At 39.8% G+C, this 21,256-nt stretch overlaps 1 protein-coding gene across 1 annotated transcript in view; it reads left to right on the top strand.

The window, feature by feature from the left end:
* Positions 1–21,256, top strand: part of ANXA11 (annexin A11) — a 53,850-nt gene that overhangs the window by 15,827 nt on the left and 16,767 nt on the right. The window contains exons 2-6 of the mRNA XM_067466965.1: positions 10,640–10,718; positions 13,187–13,299; positions 15,024–15,374; positions 16,916–17,003; positions 19,782–19,876. Of these exons, the coding sequence (XP_067323066.1) occupies positions 10,649–10,718; positions 13,187–13,299; positions 15,024–15,374; positions 16,916–17,003; positions 19,782–19,876 (717 nt within the window). The 5' untranslated portion in view covers positions 10,640–10,648. The remainder of the gene's footprint in view (positions 1–10,639; positions 10,719–13,186; positions 13,300–15,023; positions 15,375–16,915; positions 17,004–19,781; positions 19,877–21,256) is intronic.

Consider the following 21,256-nt stretch of genomic DNA (forward strand, 5'->3'; position numbering starts at 1 on the left):
GTGGAGGGGATGGTTCTTTTATTAAAAAAAAAAAAGAGTTAATGTTCAGTACTTTCATTGAACCATGGATAGGTTGACCAGGTTTTTTGGGTTGATTATCTGAGTAAACCTTCTAAACTCATATATGAATGTATAAGGTACATTTATGGCAGTATTTAGAGCAGGGGTGGGCATGGTGAAGCCCACGGGTTGCATGGGAGCTCTGAGTCCTGTTTTCCTAGCTCTTGAACCCAAGGCCCAACACTCCCAGAAAGCCACCTCCACCCATTTACAAATGGCAAAGTCTATTTGGCCCCAAACAACCATGAAATGCCCCAGACACAAGAAAACCTATAAAAGTACATCCTACGAAGACCAAGAATCTGGTATTGCCATCAAATATTTATGTTTTGCACAATTGTCCCTCTCAAACTTGTGACATAAAGTGATTCAGTGTTGTTGGAAGAGAGTTCAGCTCCTGCCAGAGGTGTCTTGTGATTGGGGAAGATATTGGCAATGGTCTGCACTGTCATTATGCCAGGGCTCTGCCTTATTCAGGTAGAGATGAACCAAACAAATCACCAGTTTGTGTTAAACAATTTAATTAAAGCAGCACTTACTTTCTGGCTGTTTTAATAGTCCAAAACATAAAACATAAAGATAGCATTCAGCCACAGAATATAAAACAAAACTGACAGCAAACACTGTTGCAGGTTCAAGATAACACTGTAGTCAAAAGGTCCAGTCCAGTAGTCAAACGCCGAGAGTTCAATGAGCAAGGTCCAGGGATCAAGAGTCTATTCTGTAGTCAAAAACCAGTCCAAAGATGGATTCCAAGGGTTAAGAGACAGGTCAGGATACTGAAAACCCACAAACCTGGGGGGAAACCAACAGCATCTACCACCAAAATAAGACAAATACTTTTCTGCCCAAGATCAGTCCCAAGGCTAGCTCATTATATCCAGAAACACCCTGCTGCAACCTATCTTTTACATACCTCCACTCTTAATTGCTTTCAGCCATGAATTCTTACTTACAGATTACTCAACCCTTTAGAACTAAGACTTACATTAATCCTTCTATCACCAGCTGCTAGGTCTACTACCACCAACCACCATCAACTGCAGAACATGATACATGCCACCTACATAGGTGCCTCCCCCTGCTTTAAAGCATTGAGATTTTTAAAAGAGGGAACCATGATAAGGGCTGTGCCTGGGTGCAGCTGCTCAAGGAAGTGAAATATCAATCAGCGCAATCTCTGATTTTTGCTAGTGAGGGCGGCATTTTTCTTTCTTAACCTACCACAACACCTGGTTGTAAAAGGGAGAGAAAACAATTACCCATTGTAGTCTAACTGTCTTCTGCCATCTGCGTTTATAAAGTAGTATTTGCTTGTATCAATTATCTAAAGGCAGATCCAGTGGAGTTTGCTCCTTTATCACTGGAAGAAGTGTCATAAAAAAAAGTTAATGGCTGCAGATAAAACACTTCCTGTGTAAGGGAGAACTGACATTAATTTAATTCTGTGTTACAAAGGTCACATCTTTCTAGCAAAACCATCTTCTTATGGATAACTTTTATGACATGCAAACAGTGTGGGTAGAGTCCAGTCAACTAGGGATGAGCAAATAGTTATCCAATAAATGTCAATGACTTCTTAGGGCCCTTCCACACAATCCTATATCCCAGAATATAAAGGCAGAAAATCCCACAATATCTGCTTTGAACTGTTTTATCTGAGTCCATACTCAGATAATGTGGGATTTTCTGCCTTGACATTCTGAGATATGGCTGTGTGGAAGGGCCCTCAGTCCACACTCAGATAATGTGGGAGTTTCTACCTTGATATTCTGGGATATAGGGCTGTGTGGAAGGGCCCCCACTTCCATCAGCCCTGGTCAGCATAACCATTGTTGAGGGATAAGAGTTGTAGTCTTATAACAATCTAGAGTTGCCCACTCCAGCTATACCATTTTAGTTAGAAGTCCAATTGAACTCAGTAGAGATTTCCATCTGTGTTGATATTCCTGGTGTATCCTGTATGTGACCTTAGCTTATTAGGAAACCTGTGGGGCAAATTGACCTTAACAGCTTGGAGAACCCATATGTGCCATAGAAAACTTTTCAAAAATGGTACTCAGTGTTTGCTAAGTAACATTTGAGTTCCTAGAGATAGCCAATCACAGTACAGAGAACTCTCTGAGTGGTGGGAGGACTTCTATGAGAGTCAGGAGGATTTTTTTAAAGGAAGAGAGTTCTTTGGTGACAGTTGGAGGAAGATAGTTGGAGTGAGCTATGGGAACCAGAGGGAAGTGAATCTAAACTGAGGCTGGATCTACATTGCCCTATATCCCAGGATCTGTTCCCAGATTATCTTCTTATCCCAGATAGGTAAGGGTTTTCCCCTGACATTAAGTCCAGTTGTGTCCTACTCTGGGGGTTGGTGCTCACTTCCATTTCTAAGCCGAAGAGCTGGCATTGTCCATAGACACCTCCAAGGTCATGTGGCTGGCATGACTGCATGGAGCGCCATTACCTTCCCGCTGGAGCTGTACCTATTGATATACTCACATTTGCATGTTTTCAAACTGCTAGGTTGGCAGAAGCTGAGGCTGACAGCAGGAGCTCACGCCGCTCCCACATCTGGCTGTGTAGACTCATATAATCCAGATCAAGTCAAATAATATGGGTAATATGGGATCAGATCCTAGAATATAAGGCAGTGTAGATCCAGCCTGGATGCGGTAAAAGATCTGAAAGAGCTCAGGTTGAATATTATTATTATTATTATTATTATTATTATTATTATTATTATTATTATTGGTATTATTGTGGTCATTGTTATTAGCCGTAATAATAGTAGCAGTTTGAAACTAAGCAATGAAACCTGATAAAGCAACCATCATTCTCTGTGTGAAATATATGAAGCCAACCTACAGTATTTGTTACTTTGTTCAACCTAACTTCTTAAGCCTGGATCAGAGACAGCCACACATGTCAGTAAAGATCTAAGACATTATTTATCTGATCAACTATTAAATATAAAAACAAGCAAAAGAAATGACACAAAGCCCACAGAGCATATATAAGGACATGGCAGTAAAGATAACATTTCCAACCAGTTTTTCCTGTATGTTCTTGGGTAATTAATCCTGCCACTCTGTGCATTTTTGTTTGCCTTTTCAACCCTTTGTCAATATTGTCTCATCATTTGAAAAGTCCTTTCTGAGCTCATGCTTTGGAAACATCAGACAGAACACAACTTACACATTCTCCTTTTTCCTCATATACAGGGTTCTGTTTTGACAGGTAGGTAAGACTTGTTTTTGATGCACAGATATGTATCTGTCTAAAAAAATATTCTGCATTTTTCTTCCAAATTATTGTTTAGCTTGTTTCAATATTTAATAGTTGATCAGCAAAACTTTACTTACAGAATAAGATTGGCATGCTGAAAAAGATCAGATTTGGACTAGAGATTCCAGAGTTGACTTCCATATCTTCTTTGGAAAGCATGGATTTTTTAGATATCTGGGTAATTTATTATGCAATACATCTCAGATAACTCTTGGCTAATCGAGGTCAGTGAGCAAAAACTCGATGGCTTGCGCAATCTTCCATTGCTTGTTTCCTTGCCCGTATTAGTTTGTTGTAACACTTGCATCACATTCAAAATTTCAGGTTGAGCTTGCCTTTTGTGCGGTGGGATTTTGCATGAACCATTTCTCAATCTCGCAGTGACATACTGCCTGGATTGACAGCAAGCAGCTGGGTGCTCAGATCTCTCAGCAACTGCGGACCATGTTGCTTTTAAACTGTTGAAAGGCAGGCTTCAGCAACCAGTGTGTTGACTTGATGATGATGATGATGTGATTGCTCCTCTTCCAGCCAGTTTTTTTTTTCTTTTTTGAGATCACATTACGGCTTATGAAAATGCTTGGCAGAAATGTAGATACAACTGAGACAGGGAGAATATTGCTGCTATCTTTCATATTGGGTGCTTCCAGATACCCCCAGTCTGGACTTAAAACAATGAATTAAAGGAAGAACTAATTAAAATAATTAATTTAATTTATTAAACAACTAGCAATTGGGCAATAGATGAAAGATGCTGGACTTTGCTGAGTGAATGTTTGTTCTTATTAAACTTATATTTTCACGGCGTGGTCAGCTGTGAATCACACATTTGGTATATTCCTGCGCTTGCGCAGGCAGCAACGGACATTCACGAGACTGTTTTTGACAGTTATAGTAGCCGTGCCCACTCTCCCCATCAGCATAAAGAGTATGGTGGAAATATGAAGATTAGAATAGTCTATAAAGTGCTGTGTGGACCTATCTTAATTCTGTTAAGAGTTATCTGTGGAAGATGGGAACTGGGGGTTCTGAACTTTTTTGGATATTTTGGATGTGCTGATTGGCTGAAGTCCGAAACATTCTAAGAATTAAAATCCCTGTGTGGGAGCAATGACTGAAATAAAAGCTAGCATAACAACATTGGGTTGCTGTGAAATCTACATATGCAATGGATTTAAAAGAAAATTGGATAAAAATATTCCACAGATGGTATACCACACCTAAACAATTAGCCAAAATGTATAAACCAGCTTCAGATAAGTGTTGGAAATGTCATGAGCAACTTGGATCTTTTTTCCATACGTGGTGGACATGTAAAGTAGCATCCAAGTTTTGGATAGAAATACACGAAGAAGTACAGAAGATTTTAAAAATAAAGTTCACAAGAAAACCGGAGTACTATTCACTTGGGTTTACAGATCTAGATCTACAACTAAATGAACAAGAAGATTGAATTTTTGCTGTTCTTGTTGTTAAACGCTGTGAGTCACCTAAGGGCTGAGAACAGCGGTATACAAATAAAGTAAATAAAATAAATAAAATAAAGATAAGCTTTTTATATTTATGACAACTGCCGCCAGAATTGTCTTTGCAAGAGAATGGAAGCAAGAATTAAATCCACCTATAGAAGAGTGGATAGGGAAAATTAGGGAAATTATGGACATGGATGAATTGACATTTTTGTTGAAAAAAATATATGGGTAATATGTTAAAAAGAACAAATTGGGACCCCCTCCACAGCTACCTGGAGAAATTGCGAAAATAGAAGACACGATAGACATTTACTTTTTTTTAGGGAATATTTTTAATAATAAAATGACATTAACCAAGAAGATGGAATGGAAGTCAATTTTCTTTTTTATCTTTTTCTTTTTGTACCTTTTTTTCTTTTCTTTTCCATTTTTCACTTTCTTTTTCCTTATATACGTCTATCTTTTTCTCTCTTTCTATATTGTTATTGTTCTCACTCTTTCGTTGTATTATGGAAAATCTAATAAAATTCTCTTTAAAAAAAAACCATTGGGTTGCTGTGAGCTTTCCGGGCTGTATGGCCATGTTCCAGAAGCATTCTTTCCTGACATTTCGCCCACAACTATGGTAGGCATTCTCAGAGGTTGTGAGGTATATTGGAAAGAGGGGTTTATATATCTGTGGAAGCTGATGAAGAAACACAACATACGAACTATCTACAGTCCCACTAAGAAAATCCAACAAATGCTACATTCAGCAAAGGATAAGAGGGATCCTCTCACTTCTGCAGGAGTCTACCGTATCCCATGCAGCTGTGGACAAGTCTACATAGGGACCACCAAATGCAGCATTGCCCAAACACGAATCTAGGAACATGAAAGGCACTGCAGACTAATTCAACCAGAGAAGTCAGCCATAGCATAGCACTTGATGAACCAACCTGGACACAGCATATTATTTGAAAACACAGTAATGCTTGGGCCACTCTAACAACCATCATGTCAGACTACACAGAAAAGCTATTGAAATCCACAAGCATGTGGACAATTTCAACAGAAAGGAAGAAACCATGAAAATGAACAAAATCTGGCTGGAAGTATTTAAAAAACTAAAATCAGGACAACAAATAAAGAGCAATACTCAGAAAACAGGGGAATTCTAGACAGGAAACAATCAGGACCAGCTAACAGCTCCCAACAAAGGATTCCCCCAGGCAGGAAGCAGCTATGTTTTGAAGCTGCATGGCTATTCAGTGCTAATCAAGGTGGCGAATTGCAAAATTTATACTTGCCTCCAATAGACAAGAGTTCTTTCTCCCACCATGGACATTCCACAGATCTATAAACCCCACTTGCCTAGTTTCCAACCTCTGAGGATGCCTGCCATAGATGTGGGTGAAGCATCAGGAGAGAATGCTTCTGGTATATGGCCATACAGCCTGGAAAACTTACAACAACCCAGTGATTCTGTCCAGGAAAGCCTTCAGCATAATAAAATAATTTAAAAAGAAAACCACAGGGAGTTTGTGGAGTTACCGAAATCTAATGAGATTTAGTTAGCAATTTGAATAATCTACAACTAGTTCAACTGAGGACAAAATTGACTAGTTAGCTAGCCTTTATACTTGGTGTTAAAAGACCAGGAGGCACCTTTGTTCTGTAAAATTTAATCTCTGTGATCTCATAAAAACACAGGAAGCCCAGAGAATATGCTTAATTTAATGAACTATTACCATATTTGCTCTTTCTTTTAAAAAAACTTAATTTAAACAACAATTAAGATTTTTTTAAAAAAAACTGTATTCCTATCTTAGTAAACAAATGTATACATTCGCCCAGAAAATTTGAGAAGAGCCACCAATCTGTATGAAAATGCTGTAAAGCAATGACCCAACCTTTAAAAAGAAGCAGATTTGAAGAATATAATAAAGATATGGTTTTTAAATACCAGTTACTCTGGTAAACAGAGGGCCTGGTCATAGTCCCTCAAACTGTAGGAGGGTCAGATTATAGTTTGAAAAAAACAAAATAAATGAATTCTTATGCACACTTCACATGTCTTATTTGTCGTGTAAAAAACACTTAAAAACAATACAATAATTGAAATGAAGAACAATTTTAACAAACATAAACTTATTAGTATTTCAGTGGGAAGTGTGGGCCTACTTTTTGTTGTTGTTTTGTGCTTTCAGACTTAGATTGACCCTGAGCGAGGGCCGGGTAAATGACCTAGGAGGGCCGTATCTGGCCCCCGGGCCTTAGTTTGAGGACCCCTGCTCTAGTATAATGTGCCATTGATTGCAATGCACACATCTGTTTTGAAAGTGCGCTTTGCAAAAAAAAAAGTTATTAAATGTAATACATTATTTCCCCTTGGCTTTTGGACTTCTTCTGCTCCACCCATATACCATTTCCGTCTGTTTCCAATGGACTTTCCTGGAAATCACTTTTTTTTTGCTCTGGAAACTACACGAGGCTTAAAGTTCCACTATGGCATCCTGTTGATGAGAACTAACAGAGGCTTTTCCCTTCTCTTTTTTTCCTGCCCCTCTTTATCAACTGGGGGTAGGCTGTAACCTATTCTGATGTTTAGTATGTGCTGATCAGTCAGTGTCCTTGGAATCTGCTAGCTTTGAGTAACAGACCAGGAAGGGCTGCCACTTAGAGGGCCATCACAAACCAAGAAAGTCACAGGAATGCTCACAATGTTTAACAGTTAATTGGAAATAGCGTATTTGTCCTATTTGCTCTGGAAGAATAGAAGAAGGAAGGACTTAATTGATAGTAATGTGTGTAACGGCAGAAATCCATTCTGCTCCCTTATAGTTAGAACAGACCCAAACCTTGTGGGCAGTTTAAATATTGGAGACAAGAAGAAGTTAACTGTGGGCCAAGGTGAGAAAGTGAGTTAGGTGGAAAAAAAGAATTAACACATGGGGGTGCAGAAATATGACAATGTATTGTCAAAGGCTTTCATGGCCAGAATCACTGGGTTTTTGTAGGTTTTTTGGGCTGGATGGCCATGTTCTAGAAGCATTCTCTCCTGATGTTTCGCCTGCATCTGTGGCAGGGCATCCTCAGAGGTTTTGACCTCACAACCTCTGAGGATGCCTGCCACATATGCAGGTGAAATGTCAGGAGAGAATGCTTCTAGAACAGTGTTTCTCAACCTTCTGAATGCCGCGACCCCTTAATACAGTGCCTCATGTTGTGGTGACCCCCAATCATAAAATTATTTTTGTTGCTACTTAATAACTGTAATTTTGCTACTGTTATACATCATAATGTAAATATCTGATATACAGGATGAGTTTTCATTCACTGGACCAAATATGGCACAAAGACCCAATATGCCCAAATTTGAATATTGGTAGTGTTGGGAGGGGGGATTGATTTCGTCATTTGGGAGTTGTAGTTGCTGGGATTATTTTTCACCTACACTCAAAGAGCATTCTGAACTCCACCAACGATGAAATCGAACCAATCCTGCCACATAGAACTCTCACGACCTAGAGAAAATACTGGAAAGGTTTGGTAGGCATTGACCTTGAGTTCTGAAGTTGTAGTTCACCTACCTCCAGGGAGCACTATTTACTCAAACAATGAGGAATCAGGGCCAAACTTGGCATGAATACTCAATATACCCAAGTGTGAACACTGGTGGGGTTTGGGGAAAATAAACTGTGACAGTTGGGAGTTGTAGTTCACCTACAATCAAAAAGCATTCTGAACCCCGCCAACGATAGAATTGGGCCAAACTTCCCACACAAAACCCTCATGGCCAACAGAAATAGACTACTACAACACACTCTACATGGGGCTGCCTTTGAAGACTGTTCGGAAATTACAACTAGTCCAACGGGCGGCAGCCAGATTGGTAACTGGAGTGACATAAAGGGAGCATACCACCCCCTTGTTGTGCTAGCTCCACTGGCTGCTGGTCCACTTCCGAGCTCAATTCAAAGTGCTGTTTTTGAACTATAAAGCCCTATATGCTTCTGGCCCAGCTTACTTGTCTGAAGGCATCTCCCTCTACATCCTGCCTCACAGTTTAAGGTCATCCAGGGAGTTTAAGGTCACAGTTTAAGGTCATCTCAACACCCTTCGGGGGTTGAGAAGGAATGGGATAGAAATACTAGAAATAAATAAATAAAATATGTGCACAACAGTAGCAGAACATTGTAGTATTAAGGAGGTATGTGGTTGTGATGTGAAACTACCAAGAATCATGGGCAATGAGAACCATCTGGGTACATTTGGGGGGAAATCAAGGCATGTGTGCCCACCACTGTTTGGAGCATTTCCTTGTTGTGTTCAGGGTATGTCTGGATCAAAGGCTTGTCATCTTGCCTCACCATGGTAGTGGGAATCACTCTGTGGCTTCCATCCTTGTGGATTCTGATTGCTGCCATCTTGCAGTTATAGTTGTCATCAGATGGATCATCTGGTGCTTAGATCAATGCACAGTGCCATTCTATAGCTCAGACATTTATAAGCAATGAGGTTATATTCCATTTGAGTCCCATTTTTTTTTCTTTTCTGTGTCTGTTAATAGACATTCTTTTCTCCAACTGTTCTTCTCATCACTAGTCAGGCTAAATGGGAGCCGCTTAGCTGTCCTGCTGGATCATTCCTCTTTGACATTATTCCTGTGTGACTTCTAATCAGAACTGTCAGAAATAACTGGCTCTCCCCTGCAGTATTAGTATAGTTTCAAGAAACCAGGAGAGGTTTGGAAGGTTGACATAGCAAACTGCTAGCAAAACAAATTCCAAGCTCAGGTAGGTAGCTAAATCAACAAACCTTTCTGCCCACTAGGTCCCAGCACAGTTCTTCTCTTGTGCTGCTCATTACCTCTTCCACTATTGACATTCATTGGCTGGTGTGAATGAATAACTCCATTGTGGTAGTTGAGTTGTAACCTTAAAGGCATTACAGTTTTAGTGGAACCTAAGTATAGCATGAAAAACTTGCTTTCTTGGATTTGCTCATGTTATTAATAGAATATACGTGGTAGATGCGTGCCACATTGGGGTGGGGCTCCTCTTTTTGATAGTGGGATGATTCATAAGATGTATTTCTAGTAGGCTGCATCTACCCACCCTCCCAAAGGGTAATATATGTGACTTCTTGTTACTTGATTTTTGTAACTGCCTGTAATGTCTTAGTATTTCTGGGGAAATGAAATGAATTAAATTTTCTTACTAATTCTGGGCTGAAGGAATCACCCATCACCTATTTAGTTTTTGACATGTGAGTCAAAGCCATTTTATACATGCAAGTAAAACCAGAACACACAAAAGGCCACAAGCACATATAATGCTTCTTGTGTGCAAGTGGATGTGATTCTCTTCTGTGTAAATAGAATTATCTATATGCATTCCAAGCTGTGTATGTGTAAATCATCTTCGAAATATATGTTTTCAGAGTTTAAAAAGTTACTTTTTTGGACTATAGCTCTTAGAATCCTCCAGCCAGTATACCCACTCATGATTCTTGCTTGTGAGTTGTGGGATATGTTGTTCAGAAATGTAATATTCCTGGGGTCTGAGTCTGTCCCCAAGTAGCCCGACCGTACACTTGTATTATAGCAGATTTGTACTTCAATCTTAATACCTTTGCCAGGGCAGTAAGGATGGCGTATAGTTTTGAAAGATGTAAATTGTACACAGAAAACATTGTATGTGTACATACAATATGTTGAAAGAGAAATATAGCAATTTTACAGTCTAGAAAGAAAAAAAATTAAGCGGGTGTTTCATTTGATTTTAGCGCATGTTGTTAAGAAGATGGAGTATATTAATAAATATCTTTTTCTTTGTTTGTTTCAGATCTACAGAATGAGTTACCCAGGGTATCCCCCTGCAGGTGGATATCCACCAGCCAGTGGATATCCCCCTGCTGCTCCAGGTAAATTTATTATATTTCAATTAGGTTGTTGGGTCTGATTATGTAAAATGGGAGCTCCGTTGATGCCACTGCCTCTAGGTGGGGATTCCCTTGGTAAGGAGAATTGGCTAGAGTGAGGGACCAATCAGTTGCAAAGATGCTCCCTGGGAGGGCACAGTCTGGGGAAAACGAATGGTACAAATATGTAGATGAACTAATAGGAGAGTCCAAATCTGATGAATATAGGCACAGAAGACTAAATATTCATTTTTTCCTTGTTCAAGTAAAAGGATCTTGTGTAACAACACAAGGAGGGAGATGGCTGTCAGACACGTTAACAGAATTATGTTAGACAAATTAATGGATTGACAGAGCAGAAAGATAATGCACTTCAACTTCTAATATATTCCACAATTTTCTTTGTTTTGATTCTAGCTTTGGCAGCTTTTGTAGTTTTTTAAGTGGTCAGTGTAGACCAGAGCAACCTCATTGTTGCCAAATGCCTGCAAGGGGATGAGCTGGGTTAATGTGGGGCAAGACCACCTTGGATAACGTGGACACAGCTTTGTCCACGTTATCCAAATATGGGGAAACCAGTAATTCTGGCCCAGAACTGGCCACAACTGTCCCCAAGGCCATTCCGTGTTTCTCAGGCTCAAATTGCCCAGAGACACTGGATGACAATCCTTGCCCCGCTCTCAGCCCTCCATGTCACAGTAGTCTCTGGAAGTGACAGGTCCTAACTAAGTGGTCAGTCTAGATCAGTGGTTCTCAACCTGAGGTCCCCAGATGTTTTTGGCCTACAACTCCCAAAAATCCCAACCAGTTTACCAGCTGTTAGGATTTCTGGGAATTGAAGGCCAAAAACATCTGGGGACCCCAGGTTGAGAACCACTGGTCTAGATCAATGGCTCACAACCTTTGGTCCTCTGGGTATTTTGGACTTTAGCTTCCAGAAGTCTCAACCAGTTTACCAGCTGTTAGTAATTGTGGTAGCTGAAGTCCAAAAAACCTGGAGGACCAATGGTTGGGAACCACAGGTCTACATGCTCTATTATGTTTGTTATTTGTTTGTTTATTTATTAAACATACACCCTGCCATTCTCCTAGGATAACTTAAAAATATGCATTGAGTACCACTGTTACTTGTGTGCATTGTGAATGGAATTACCTGGCATTGGGAGGTTCTACTTTGTCGGGTTGTTTTACCTTGGGATTGGTGGCATGTGATCTCGAGAGCTGTTGGTTTGTGTGTTTAGATATATGGCTGTGTTTTTTTTTCTTTTAACAACATCATTTTCTTGGGATTTCTGGTTCAGATTTATTGGAATGTTATTTTATTACTGTGTTTATACTTTTTCTTCTTCTATGTAATTTTGATTATGTTGTTTGTTGTTTATGTTTTGATTTTATTTTGCTGTAACATGTTGTCCTGGGGTTGGCCCCATGTAAGCCACTCTGAGTTCCCATTGGGGAGATTTTTTTTTGTCATGTCAGGAGCGACTTGAGAAACTGCAAGTCGCTTCTGGTGTGAGAGAATTGGCCGTCTGCAAGGACGTTGCCCAGGGGACGCCTGGATGATTTGATGTTTTTATCATCCTCGTGGGAGGCTTCTCTCATGTCCCCGCATGAGGAGCTGGAGCTGATAGAGGGAGCTCATCTGCCTCTCCCCGGATTCGAACCTGCGACCTGTCGGTCTTCAGTCCTGACGGCGCAGGGGTTTAACCCACTGCGCCACCGTGGGTTGGTGGCGGGGTATAAATAAAGATGATGATGATTTTTGTTTACCTGAAGAAGTAACTTTCCCTTTAGATAAGGGTAGACCCTACAGAAGTGATTTTGACATGTGCCCGTGATCATCTTAAGTTTTGAAATTCCAAATGTAGGATCCCTGTGTCCAAATCAATCCTGATTTTGTTGACTTTGGAATTGTAATCTCCGTTATGGTTTCCCGCCTTAGCAATTGTACTGAAATAAAACTTACAAGTATTAAAATTAATTGTGTGTGTGTGTTATCCAAAGAACCATGGGGATTTCTTTTTGGTTTTCTTTTCCTGTTATTAATCTCCACTGCCTTTCATTGTGTAAAGCAAATGAAAGAAATAGACAGTTTCTTTTCTTGTATGCCTTGTGCCCACATGGTCAGGCAGATGGAATTCTGTTTGATGCCTCTTCATTGGCTGCCAATGAATGTTTTGCTGAGATGCCTTGCTCCAGGAGGGCCTTTTGGAGTCTCTCCTGAGGATGGAAGTGGAGCAGTTGAGGGTGGAGAACTGAACAAGACTAAAGACCAAAAGCTCTCAGAATAACAGGATTTTAGCCTTTAAAATTAAAACCAGAGCTTGGGATATATATCTATATCTATCTATATCTGTAGCTCCTAGAATCTCCCAGCCATCACAATGCATCAACAGAAAATCACACGTGTAACAAATAAGCACCTAACAATTTGATTTATAATTACTGTATTGCTTTTGTTGTAATTCCAGGTAGCAATCCCTGGGGCTCCCCCAGCTATCCTCCAGCAAATCCCCCACCAATTGGACTAGAAAATGTTGCAAACTATACTAATCAGTTTAATCCTGACTATATGGCACAAATGGTAAGTAATTGCTGTTTTAACTGAATACATTTTACCATTCCACTGTAGTTACAGCATTCTTCTCTCTGTATTTTTCCTTGGTTAATGTGTTATTAATGTATTTAGATTGGGGTGTGGTGAAATGCATCTTGTAGGCCAGGTGTCCTCAAACTTTTTAAACAGAGGGCCAGGTCACAGTCCCTCAAACTGTTGGAGGGCCGGATTATAATTTGAAAAAAGCATGAATGAATTCCTATGTGCACTGCACATATCTTATTTGTAGTGAAAGAAACACTTAAGACAATACAATTATTAAAATGAAGAACAATTATAACAAATATAAACTTATTAGTATTTCAATGGCTGATGAGATAGGATTGTTGTTGTTGTTGTTGTTCTGTACTTTCAAGTCATTTCAGACTTAGGTTGACCCTGAGCGAGGGCCGGGTAAATGACCTTGGAGGGCCACATCCGGCCTGCGGGCCTTAGTTTGAGGACCCCTGTTGTAGGCTATATGTGGCCTTAAGGCTGTTTTTGCACCTCCCAAGTGATCCCATAATTTGCCCCCAAACTGCGAGTTTTAACTACAGATGGTCTGCTAATTTGTATGTTATTTTATTTTATGTGTTGATAGTGGTTGTTTTTATAACTTTTATGTGATATTGTTTTTATACTCATGTACCGCCTATGTTATATACAGCACTTGTAGTGCCTTGTAAGCCACCCCAAGTTCCTTTTGGGAGATGGTGGCTGGATATAAATGATGATGATAATGATGTTTATTATTATTATTATTGGCTATAATTCTGTCATCCGGGGTGCTTTAGTCTTGGCCTGCAGCTGGAGAAAGAGTTTCTAAAAACCGTAAATGGAAGAAAGTTTAGTGGCTGCATCAATCTCAGGCCTATGAAAGCAGATAGCATCTCCCATTCTGCTCTAGATTCTGCTTTTCAGAGGATAGCCCCAAAGAAGCTTACATAATTACCAGGACTGTGGCTCAGCTGGCTGGGAGTCAGCTGCATTAAGATCACTACTGACCGAAAGGTCATGAGTTCTAAGCCAGCCCGGGTCAGAGTGAGGTTCCGATCAATTTTGTGTAGCTTGCTGTCAACCTTTGCAGCCTGAAAGACAGTTGCATCTGTCAAGTAGGAAATTTAGGTACCATTTATGCAGGGAGGCAAATTTAACTAATTTACAAGACCATAAAAATCTCCAGCAAGCATTCAAAGAATGAGGAAGTACTTCATCAGTGTCACAAATGCACAGTGAAGTGACAGCTCCCCTGGTGGCCAGAATACCCTCATGAAAAGCTGGAATGTTAAATAGCTTCTGAGTGTCTATATATGTTGTATGTCTATGGCATTGAATGTTGGCCATGTATAGTACATTGTAATCCGCCCTGAGTCCCCTGCAGGGTGAGAAGGGCAGAATATAAATACTGTAAACAAACAAACAAACAAATGATCATATGTATAAAAAACCCTTCCTCCAATTTGTTGTTTATTCATTTATTCACTTCTGACTCTTCATGACCTCGTGGATCAGCCCACAACAGAGCTCCCTGTCGGCCATCGCCATTCCTTCATGTTAGTCTTAAAGATTTATTTGGGCATGCTGGACTATTGTAATATTACTGCTTCTTTGGAAATGAATCAGTAAAGGGTCTCTGTTGGAGGACCAGGAGTAGTGATAAGATCTCTTCATTGTCAAGTTCAAGGATCTGTCTTGTCTGTTTATTGTTACAGGCTTCCAACATGTCAGGGACATTTGGGGGTGCCAACATGCCACAACCGGGTCTCTACCCTCCAGCACCTGGGGGCTACCCCCCTGTTCCCACTGGAGGATTTGGGCAGCCGCCACAAGGACAGCAATCCTCTTATGGAATGTACCCACAAGTTCCAGGAGGAAATCCACCATCAGGAATGCCAGCTTATCCATCATATCCGAACACCCCCATGCCGCCAGCAGGACAGCAGCCCCAGCCTATGTCGTATCCTGGTCAGCAGCCCATGCCAAATTATCCTCCTGGCCCAGCTGTTAATCCTTCTATGCCATCGTATCCAGGACCTACGATGCCCACAGTGACTCCTGCAGCCGTAAGAAAATGCTTGCTAACATTTTGTACCTCTGACAGTTAAAAGATAAACATTGAGGCAAAATCTAAATGTAGATAGAGGAAGAGTTCTGCTTTCAGAGGGCAATCAGTGAGTTTAAGAGGGTGTATGCTGTTTTCTTTGTATGTATTGATTATGTTACTTGGAAACCGCTCTGAGTCCCCTTGGAGAGATAGAGCGGTATATAAATAAAGTTTTGTTGTTGTTGTGTAACATTTGCCAGACAATACTCCCTGAGCTGCACTCATACAACTCTTTTCTTCAGATAGAGATCCTAGACACATATTAGCCAAGTTGCATGGTAGAAAAAAGGTTAATGTAGGTGAGTTGCAAAGAAAAATGGAGAGACAGAAGGTTTAAGAAGATTTCCTCCCTTATTTGATACTTGTTATAAGTTGATTATCCCTTATCCCAAATGCCTAGGACCAGAAGTAGTTGGGATTTTATTGATTTTTTTTTCAGATTTTGGAATTTGCATATGGTACATGATGATGTGTCTTTGAGAGAGACCAGAGTCTAATGATGAAATTTATTTATGTATCATATGCACATTATACAGAAGTTACTTTTATACAATACCCACCACGGGTTGCTGTGGCCAACCTTCTCTCCCGCTTTCTCTCCTTCTTTCTTTCTCCTCTCCCTCTTTCCTTTGTTCCTTCCCTGTTTTCCTTTTCTTCTCTCCTTTTTTCCTTCTCTACCTCTTTCCTTCCTCCTCCCCTTTTTTCTTTCCCTTCTCTACCTCTTGCCTGGGCACTAGCAGGAAGGGAGCCTTGCAGCTCTTGGCCTTGCTGGGTGCAGGGCAAGCAGGAGGCACTTTTCGAGGTGGGCCTTGCTCATTTTAAAGTCCCTTTCACTGGTTTTTTTGTGTTTTTCGTGTTTTTTGAATGATGGTCACACATTGGGTTGTTAAGTGTATTCTGTCCAAATTTGGTGTCAGTTTGTCCAGTGATTTTTGAGTTGTGTTAATCTCACAAATCAACATTACATTTTTATTTATATAGATTTTTGACTTTTTTCAAGAAACAAAGTTCGTGTACATTGAACTATCAGGAAGATCTCAGCTACTTATTTGGGCAGCTTTGGATTGTGGATTGCTTTGGATTTTGAAATTTCCAATAAAGGATCCTCAACCTGAACTAGCAAGCAGAGTCAGTCTTCAGATGTGTTGCAGGATTTTTTTTATTGGTGGATGAGGTTGTCAGTCCCTTCTGTTGTTGACCATTTAGTTCTCTGAAATATTCATTGCCTTGAAGAGAACTCAATTGAAGACTCATTCTCTTAATATAATCCTAAACACAGCAGATCTCTCTTCTCCCTCAGTGACCAAACCCCTTTTATTCTAACTCTGTGAGACCTTCTAAGTGAGGAAATATGATATGCAAGAGCAAGGTTCTTGAAATCCGGAACTTGACTTCTTTTGGTTCTCATACATTTTGCAAATGTGACTGTGAAGGAAAGCTTAGTTATATCAAATTTGTCAAGTTTAGTTGATGTCTCTTGTTTTCTTTGGGACAATGCAGACTGGATATCGAGGCACAATCCGTGATTCTTCATCCTTTGATCCCCTGCGGGATGCCGAAGTATTGAGGAAGGCCATGAAAGGATTTGGTGAGTACCGCTGTTCTTAAATTCAGTCTAAGATGCTTCTCTCACGGAATTGCTTCATAGGAGCATTATGAAATGCTGCATGTTGCACCTCTATTTGCAGATATCTAGAAAGAAAATCTATGAACAGTAATATATGCAGCCTATATCCTTGGATCACAATCTACGTTCTGCCTGAAGGATATTGAAATGCCTTGGTCAGAACAAATTGCATATGGTTGTCTTTCCTTATTAAATGTTCAGCTTTCAACACCTTTCATGTTTCCAGGGCTTGAAGGAGTGGCAATTTTGTTTTGTCAAGGTAGTAAAAATGCAAAATTTGCTTGTATTTTTATTTTTAATATTTATTTGTAAACACATTTTACCATTCTTTTATATTTCTCCTCTCCCTTTAACTACATAGTTTTGAAGTATAGCTTCCATAGGAAGCTGATCACAGAATTGCACCAGAGAATGTAATGATTCCTAGAAAGGAATCTCTTGGTCCTCCAGGGTGACTCTATGGCCAGTTCCTGGAAGACGTTTTAATCAAACCTGCTAATGGTCAAATCTATAAAAGTCAGACCAGCAATGTGGAGGGCCAACTGTATAATAAAGATTGGCTTTTGATAATTGATTATGATGATATGTAATGAATGTATAGCTAGTGGTTACTTCACTGAAAGCCATGCAGTACAATAGTGATTCAAAGTAGCAGAAGTAGTATGATGAATGTTGGCCATATCATGTTATACTTCATAGTGGTATTTTTTTTCCATGTCAGGAGCGACTTGAGAAACTGCAAGTTGCTTCTGGTGTGAGAGAATTGGCTGTCTGCAAGAATGTTGCCCAGGGGACGCCCAGATGTTTTTTGATCTTTTACCATCCTTGTGGGAGGCTTCTCTCATGCCCCCTTGACAGAGGGAGCTCATCCACACTCTCCTTGGATTCGAACCTGCGAACTGTCAGTCTTCAGTCCTGCTGGCACAAGGGTTTAACCCATTGTGCCATTGGGGGCAATAATAATAATAATAATAATAATAATAATAATAATAATAATAATAGAATTAATAGTGGTATTAAACAAATGTAACTGCCATGATGAGATGTCCAGGTTCTTGTTTAATTTTTAGTATTAATACTCCGCTCTTCATCCACAAGGCTCTTAGAGAGGCTTACAAAACATTAATTTGCCCCCAGGACAGTGGGAAGGGCTCTCAATGGCTTCTGGGCTGAGTCACAATGGCTGGGAGGGACATTTAGAATCCTCTCCCAGAGAGCTCTTAGGCCACACTGAACTCCAAAACCCAGCATTCCGCGTGATGTAGCCGTATCAGTTAAAGTCTAAAAATTGTGCCAATGTGATAGGGCCTGACTTTACTCCTTGTTTGTTTCAGTAAGAAACTTTGGGTTAGATTCTGCCAGTTAAAACAGGAAATGCTTTGACAGTAGAAGTACAGGGTTTGAGCAGTGTGTCCTCAGTAAGCACTGTAAAAAACAAAGGTTTTGCTGGGAATTAGTGGGATTCTACTCTAAGATGATGCCACTGTGGCTGCGTATTTCTGCCTACAACAAGCAAAGTAAACAGCAGCTGCCTCCAGAAATTTTCACTGAAGATGTGTGTGCTGGAAAACAGGGATGAAAGGGGGTAGCAGATTAGTAGTAATGATAATAATAATAATAATAATAATAATAATAATAATAATACATTTTTATCCCACTTTTCTCCCATGGGTGAGATTCAAAGTGACGTATAATGATTAAAAGTGGAAAAAAATTACATGACATTTAAAAATTCAACAAAAAATCATATAGCCAATTAAACAGATCACACATTACATAAAACATATATAACAAATCAATAAATAAAGACACTACATTGTTAATTGCAGCAATAATATGTTCCATGCTTATGTCTATGTTTGATATTTTTATAGTTTTAATGGTTTTTATCTGCAGTTATATGTTATTGATTTAGATATGTGATATTTTATATATATGTGAGGCATTGAATTTGCCATATATTATGTTGTAAATCACTTTGAGTCTTCCCAGGGGTGAGAAAAGCGGTATAGAAATGCAGTTAATAAATAAATAATAATAAATTATACAATTAAAAATTCCCTGACCCTCAGGCCACTTAGGTTATCCATTAAAACAGTTATGCTAGAATCCTAAAAACTCAATTTCCTTTAAGCCATGTTAAAGCATTGCCAGGTCCAAAACAGTATTAAAAAATGCCCCTAACCTGCCATACCATCACACCTTCACTCTATCAGGCTTTTTAAAAACAGATCTATATGTTCGGCCACCAAAATGAAAATCGCAAGTGCTGCCTGATAAAAGTAAATGACATTGCCAGAATCCTTTACATGGTCTGTAGAACATTCATAATGTTTTCTTTACCTGATCCACAAATTTCATTTCGCACGTTTATGTTTGTTTTGAAATAAATCATTGCTAAAATACATTGAATTACTTTGGTTTGATTTGTGGTGAAGGGACTTATCCCTATTTGTTTCATGTGACATTTACCTCTGATACCAATTTTCCTGTTAAAGAAATAAATACCCAATTAACTGAGATATGCCTGTAATCACCCTAGAACTTTTGGGGAGTTTTGTGGAGTGCCAGACAACATTTTCTACCTGTTATATTCCCCTACTCCTGTTTCCCTCTTTTTTTTCTGTTAAAGGTAGGGAGGCAAAGTACATTGCACAATGCGTTTTGATAGATAGTGCAAAGAGACATCCAACTGGAAGCAATCTGCCTTATTTGCGTAATGGTGTTCTCTGTTTACAGGAACTGATGAGCAGGCAATCATCGAATGTCTTGGAAGTCGTTCAAATAAGCAGCGGCAGCAAATAATGCTTTCATTCAAAACAGCTTATGGAAAGGCAAGTCTCTTTCCTTATCCTGATAAAATATGATGCAATGCTGTAAATTGCCTGTCTTGAAATACAGTAATAGAGCAATGCTGTAAATTATCCGGCATGAAATACAGCAGTGATTTAGCTTCAGCAATGTACACAGTGATGACGAGACCTTGCACCAGGAAATTTGCAACCTTCCTTTCAGGAAGAACCATAGAGGAATGGGGAGGAAGTAGGGAGTTGGTATAATCTAGGAAAGACTGCCAAGGCTTTAGTAACAAACAGAGTTACAGCAAGGGATGGGAAAAGGGGACTCAGTCAAGGAACAGGTGACATTGAAGCAGGGATTGGCAGAAGTGTTGGAGTTCAGCCTGTGATTGTGTTCAGGATCAGGGTGGTTTGGATGTGGGGAATGATGTTACTGAGGTTCAAGATGAGTTTCAAGATGGCAATGGTTTGCTCAATGATATTGATGCAGAGAATGACCAGGAGATCCCTGTAGTTTCCCATGAGAATGTCCCTGAGGGGTGTTGGAATGATGGAGTGCTTTCTGAATTGTTACCAGAGAGTTCTCATGAAAGAGAACATGAAAATAGCTCGGTGGCTGGCCCAGCTGCAAAAGTTAATGAGCAAGTAGATAACGAGCCCAGAGATAGGCAAGAAGAGATTAGTCAAAACAGGAGAACTGAGCAATGGCTTCGGTTCTCTGCCAGGCTTTGAGAGAAAACAATAATAAAGCCTCAATTAAAGAGAAAACAATAACGAGGAGATAAAAGTCCCAACTTTGGAATGTGCAGTCAGATGAAGCATAGTTTAGAATCATGCCAAGTTCTTGTCCTTGTTCATGGAAGCCTTGCTCTAAAGATTCATGCTAAGATATTTCTTGTTTCATGGTTTTGATTCCTGGTTTTCATGTTTGCACACCCAAGCCTTGGATCAATGTATTCCTGATTCTTTGGATTGTATTAAGAGTTGTGTGGATATTGCTTTTATGGACTTTGCTGAACTCTACCTTGGACTAATTTGCTCCTACATATCTTCTTACCTAATTGGATTTACCCATTTCTTTAAAGTGCTTTTTACTTTACTGTTTTGTTTTTTTTTACTTATCTTCAATAATAGTTTTTTTCCTATTCAACTTGTGCTGTTTAAAGTTAGAAGATTATTTCTGTCCTGGAGTGCAACAAGAAGGAAGGGAACTGGAATCATATAGGAATTGGGGAGCCAGTGTAGCGACTTGGGCATTGGACTATGGAACTTATCAATTGATGAGGGGTAGCAGGCAGATTAGCCAGGTGGATTAGCCACATGAATCCGCAGGCAGCGGGGCAATCTTGCGCACAGCATTGCCAATAGCTATGATTTCCCATCACACGTGGGGAAGCATCACTTCATGGCTTCCCC

Source organism: Anolis sagrei, chromosome 3, assembly GCF_037176765.1.
Source record: "Anolis sagrei isolate rAnoSag1 chromosome 3, rAnoSag1.mat, whole genome shotgun sequence".
In the NCBI taxonomy this organism is placed as follows: Eukaryota; Metazoa; Chordata; class Lepidosauria; order Squamata; family Dactyloidae; genus Anolis; species Anolis sagrei.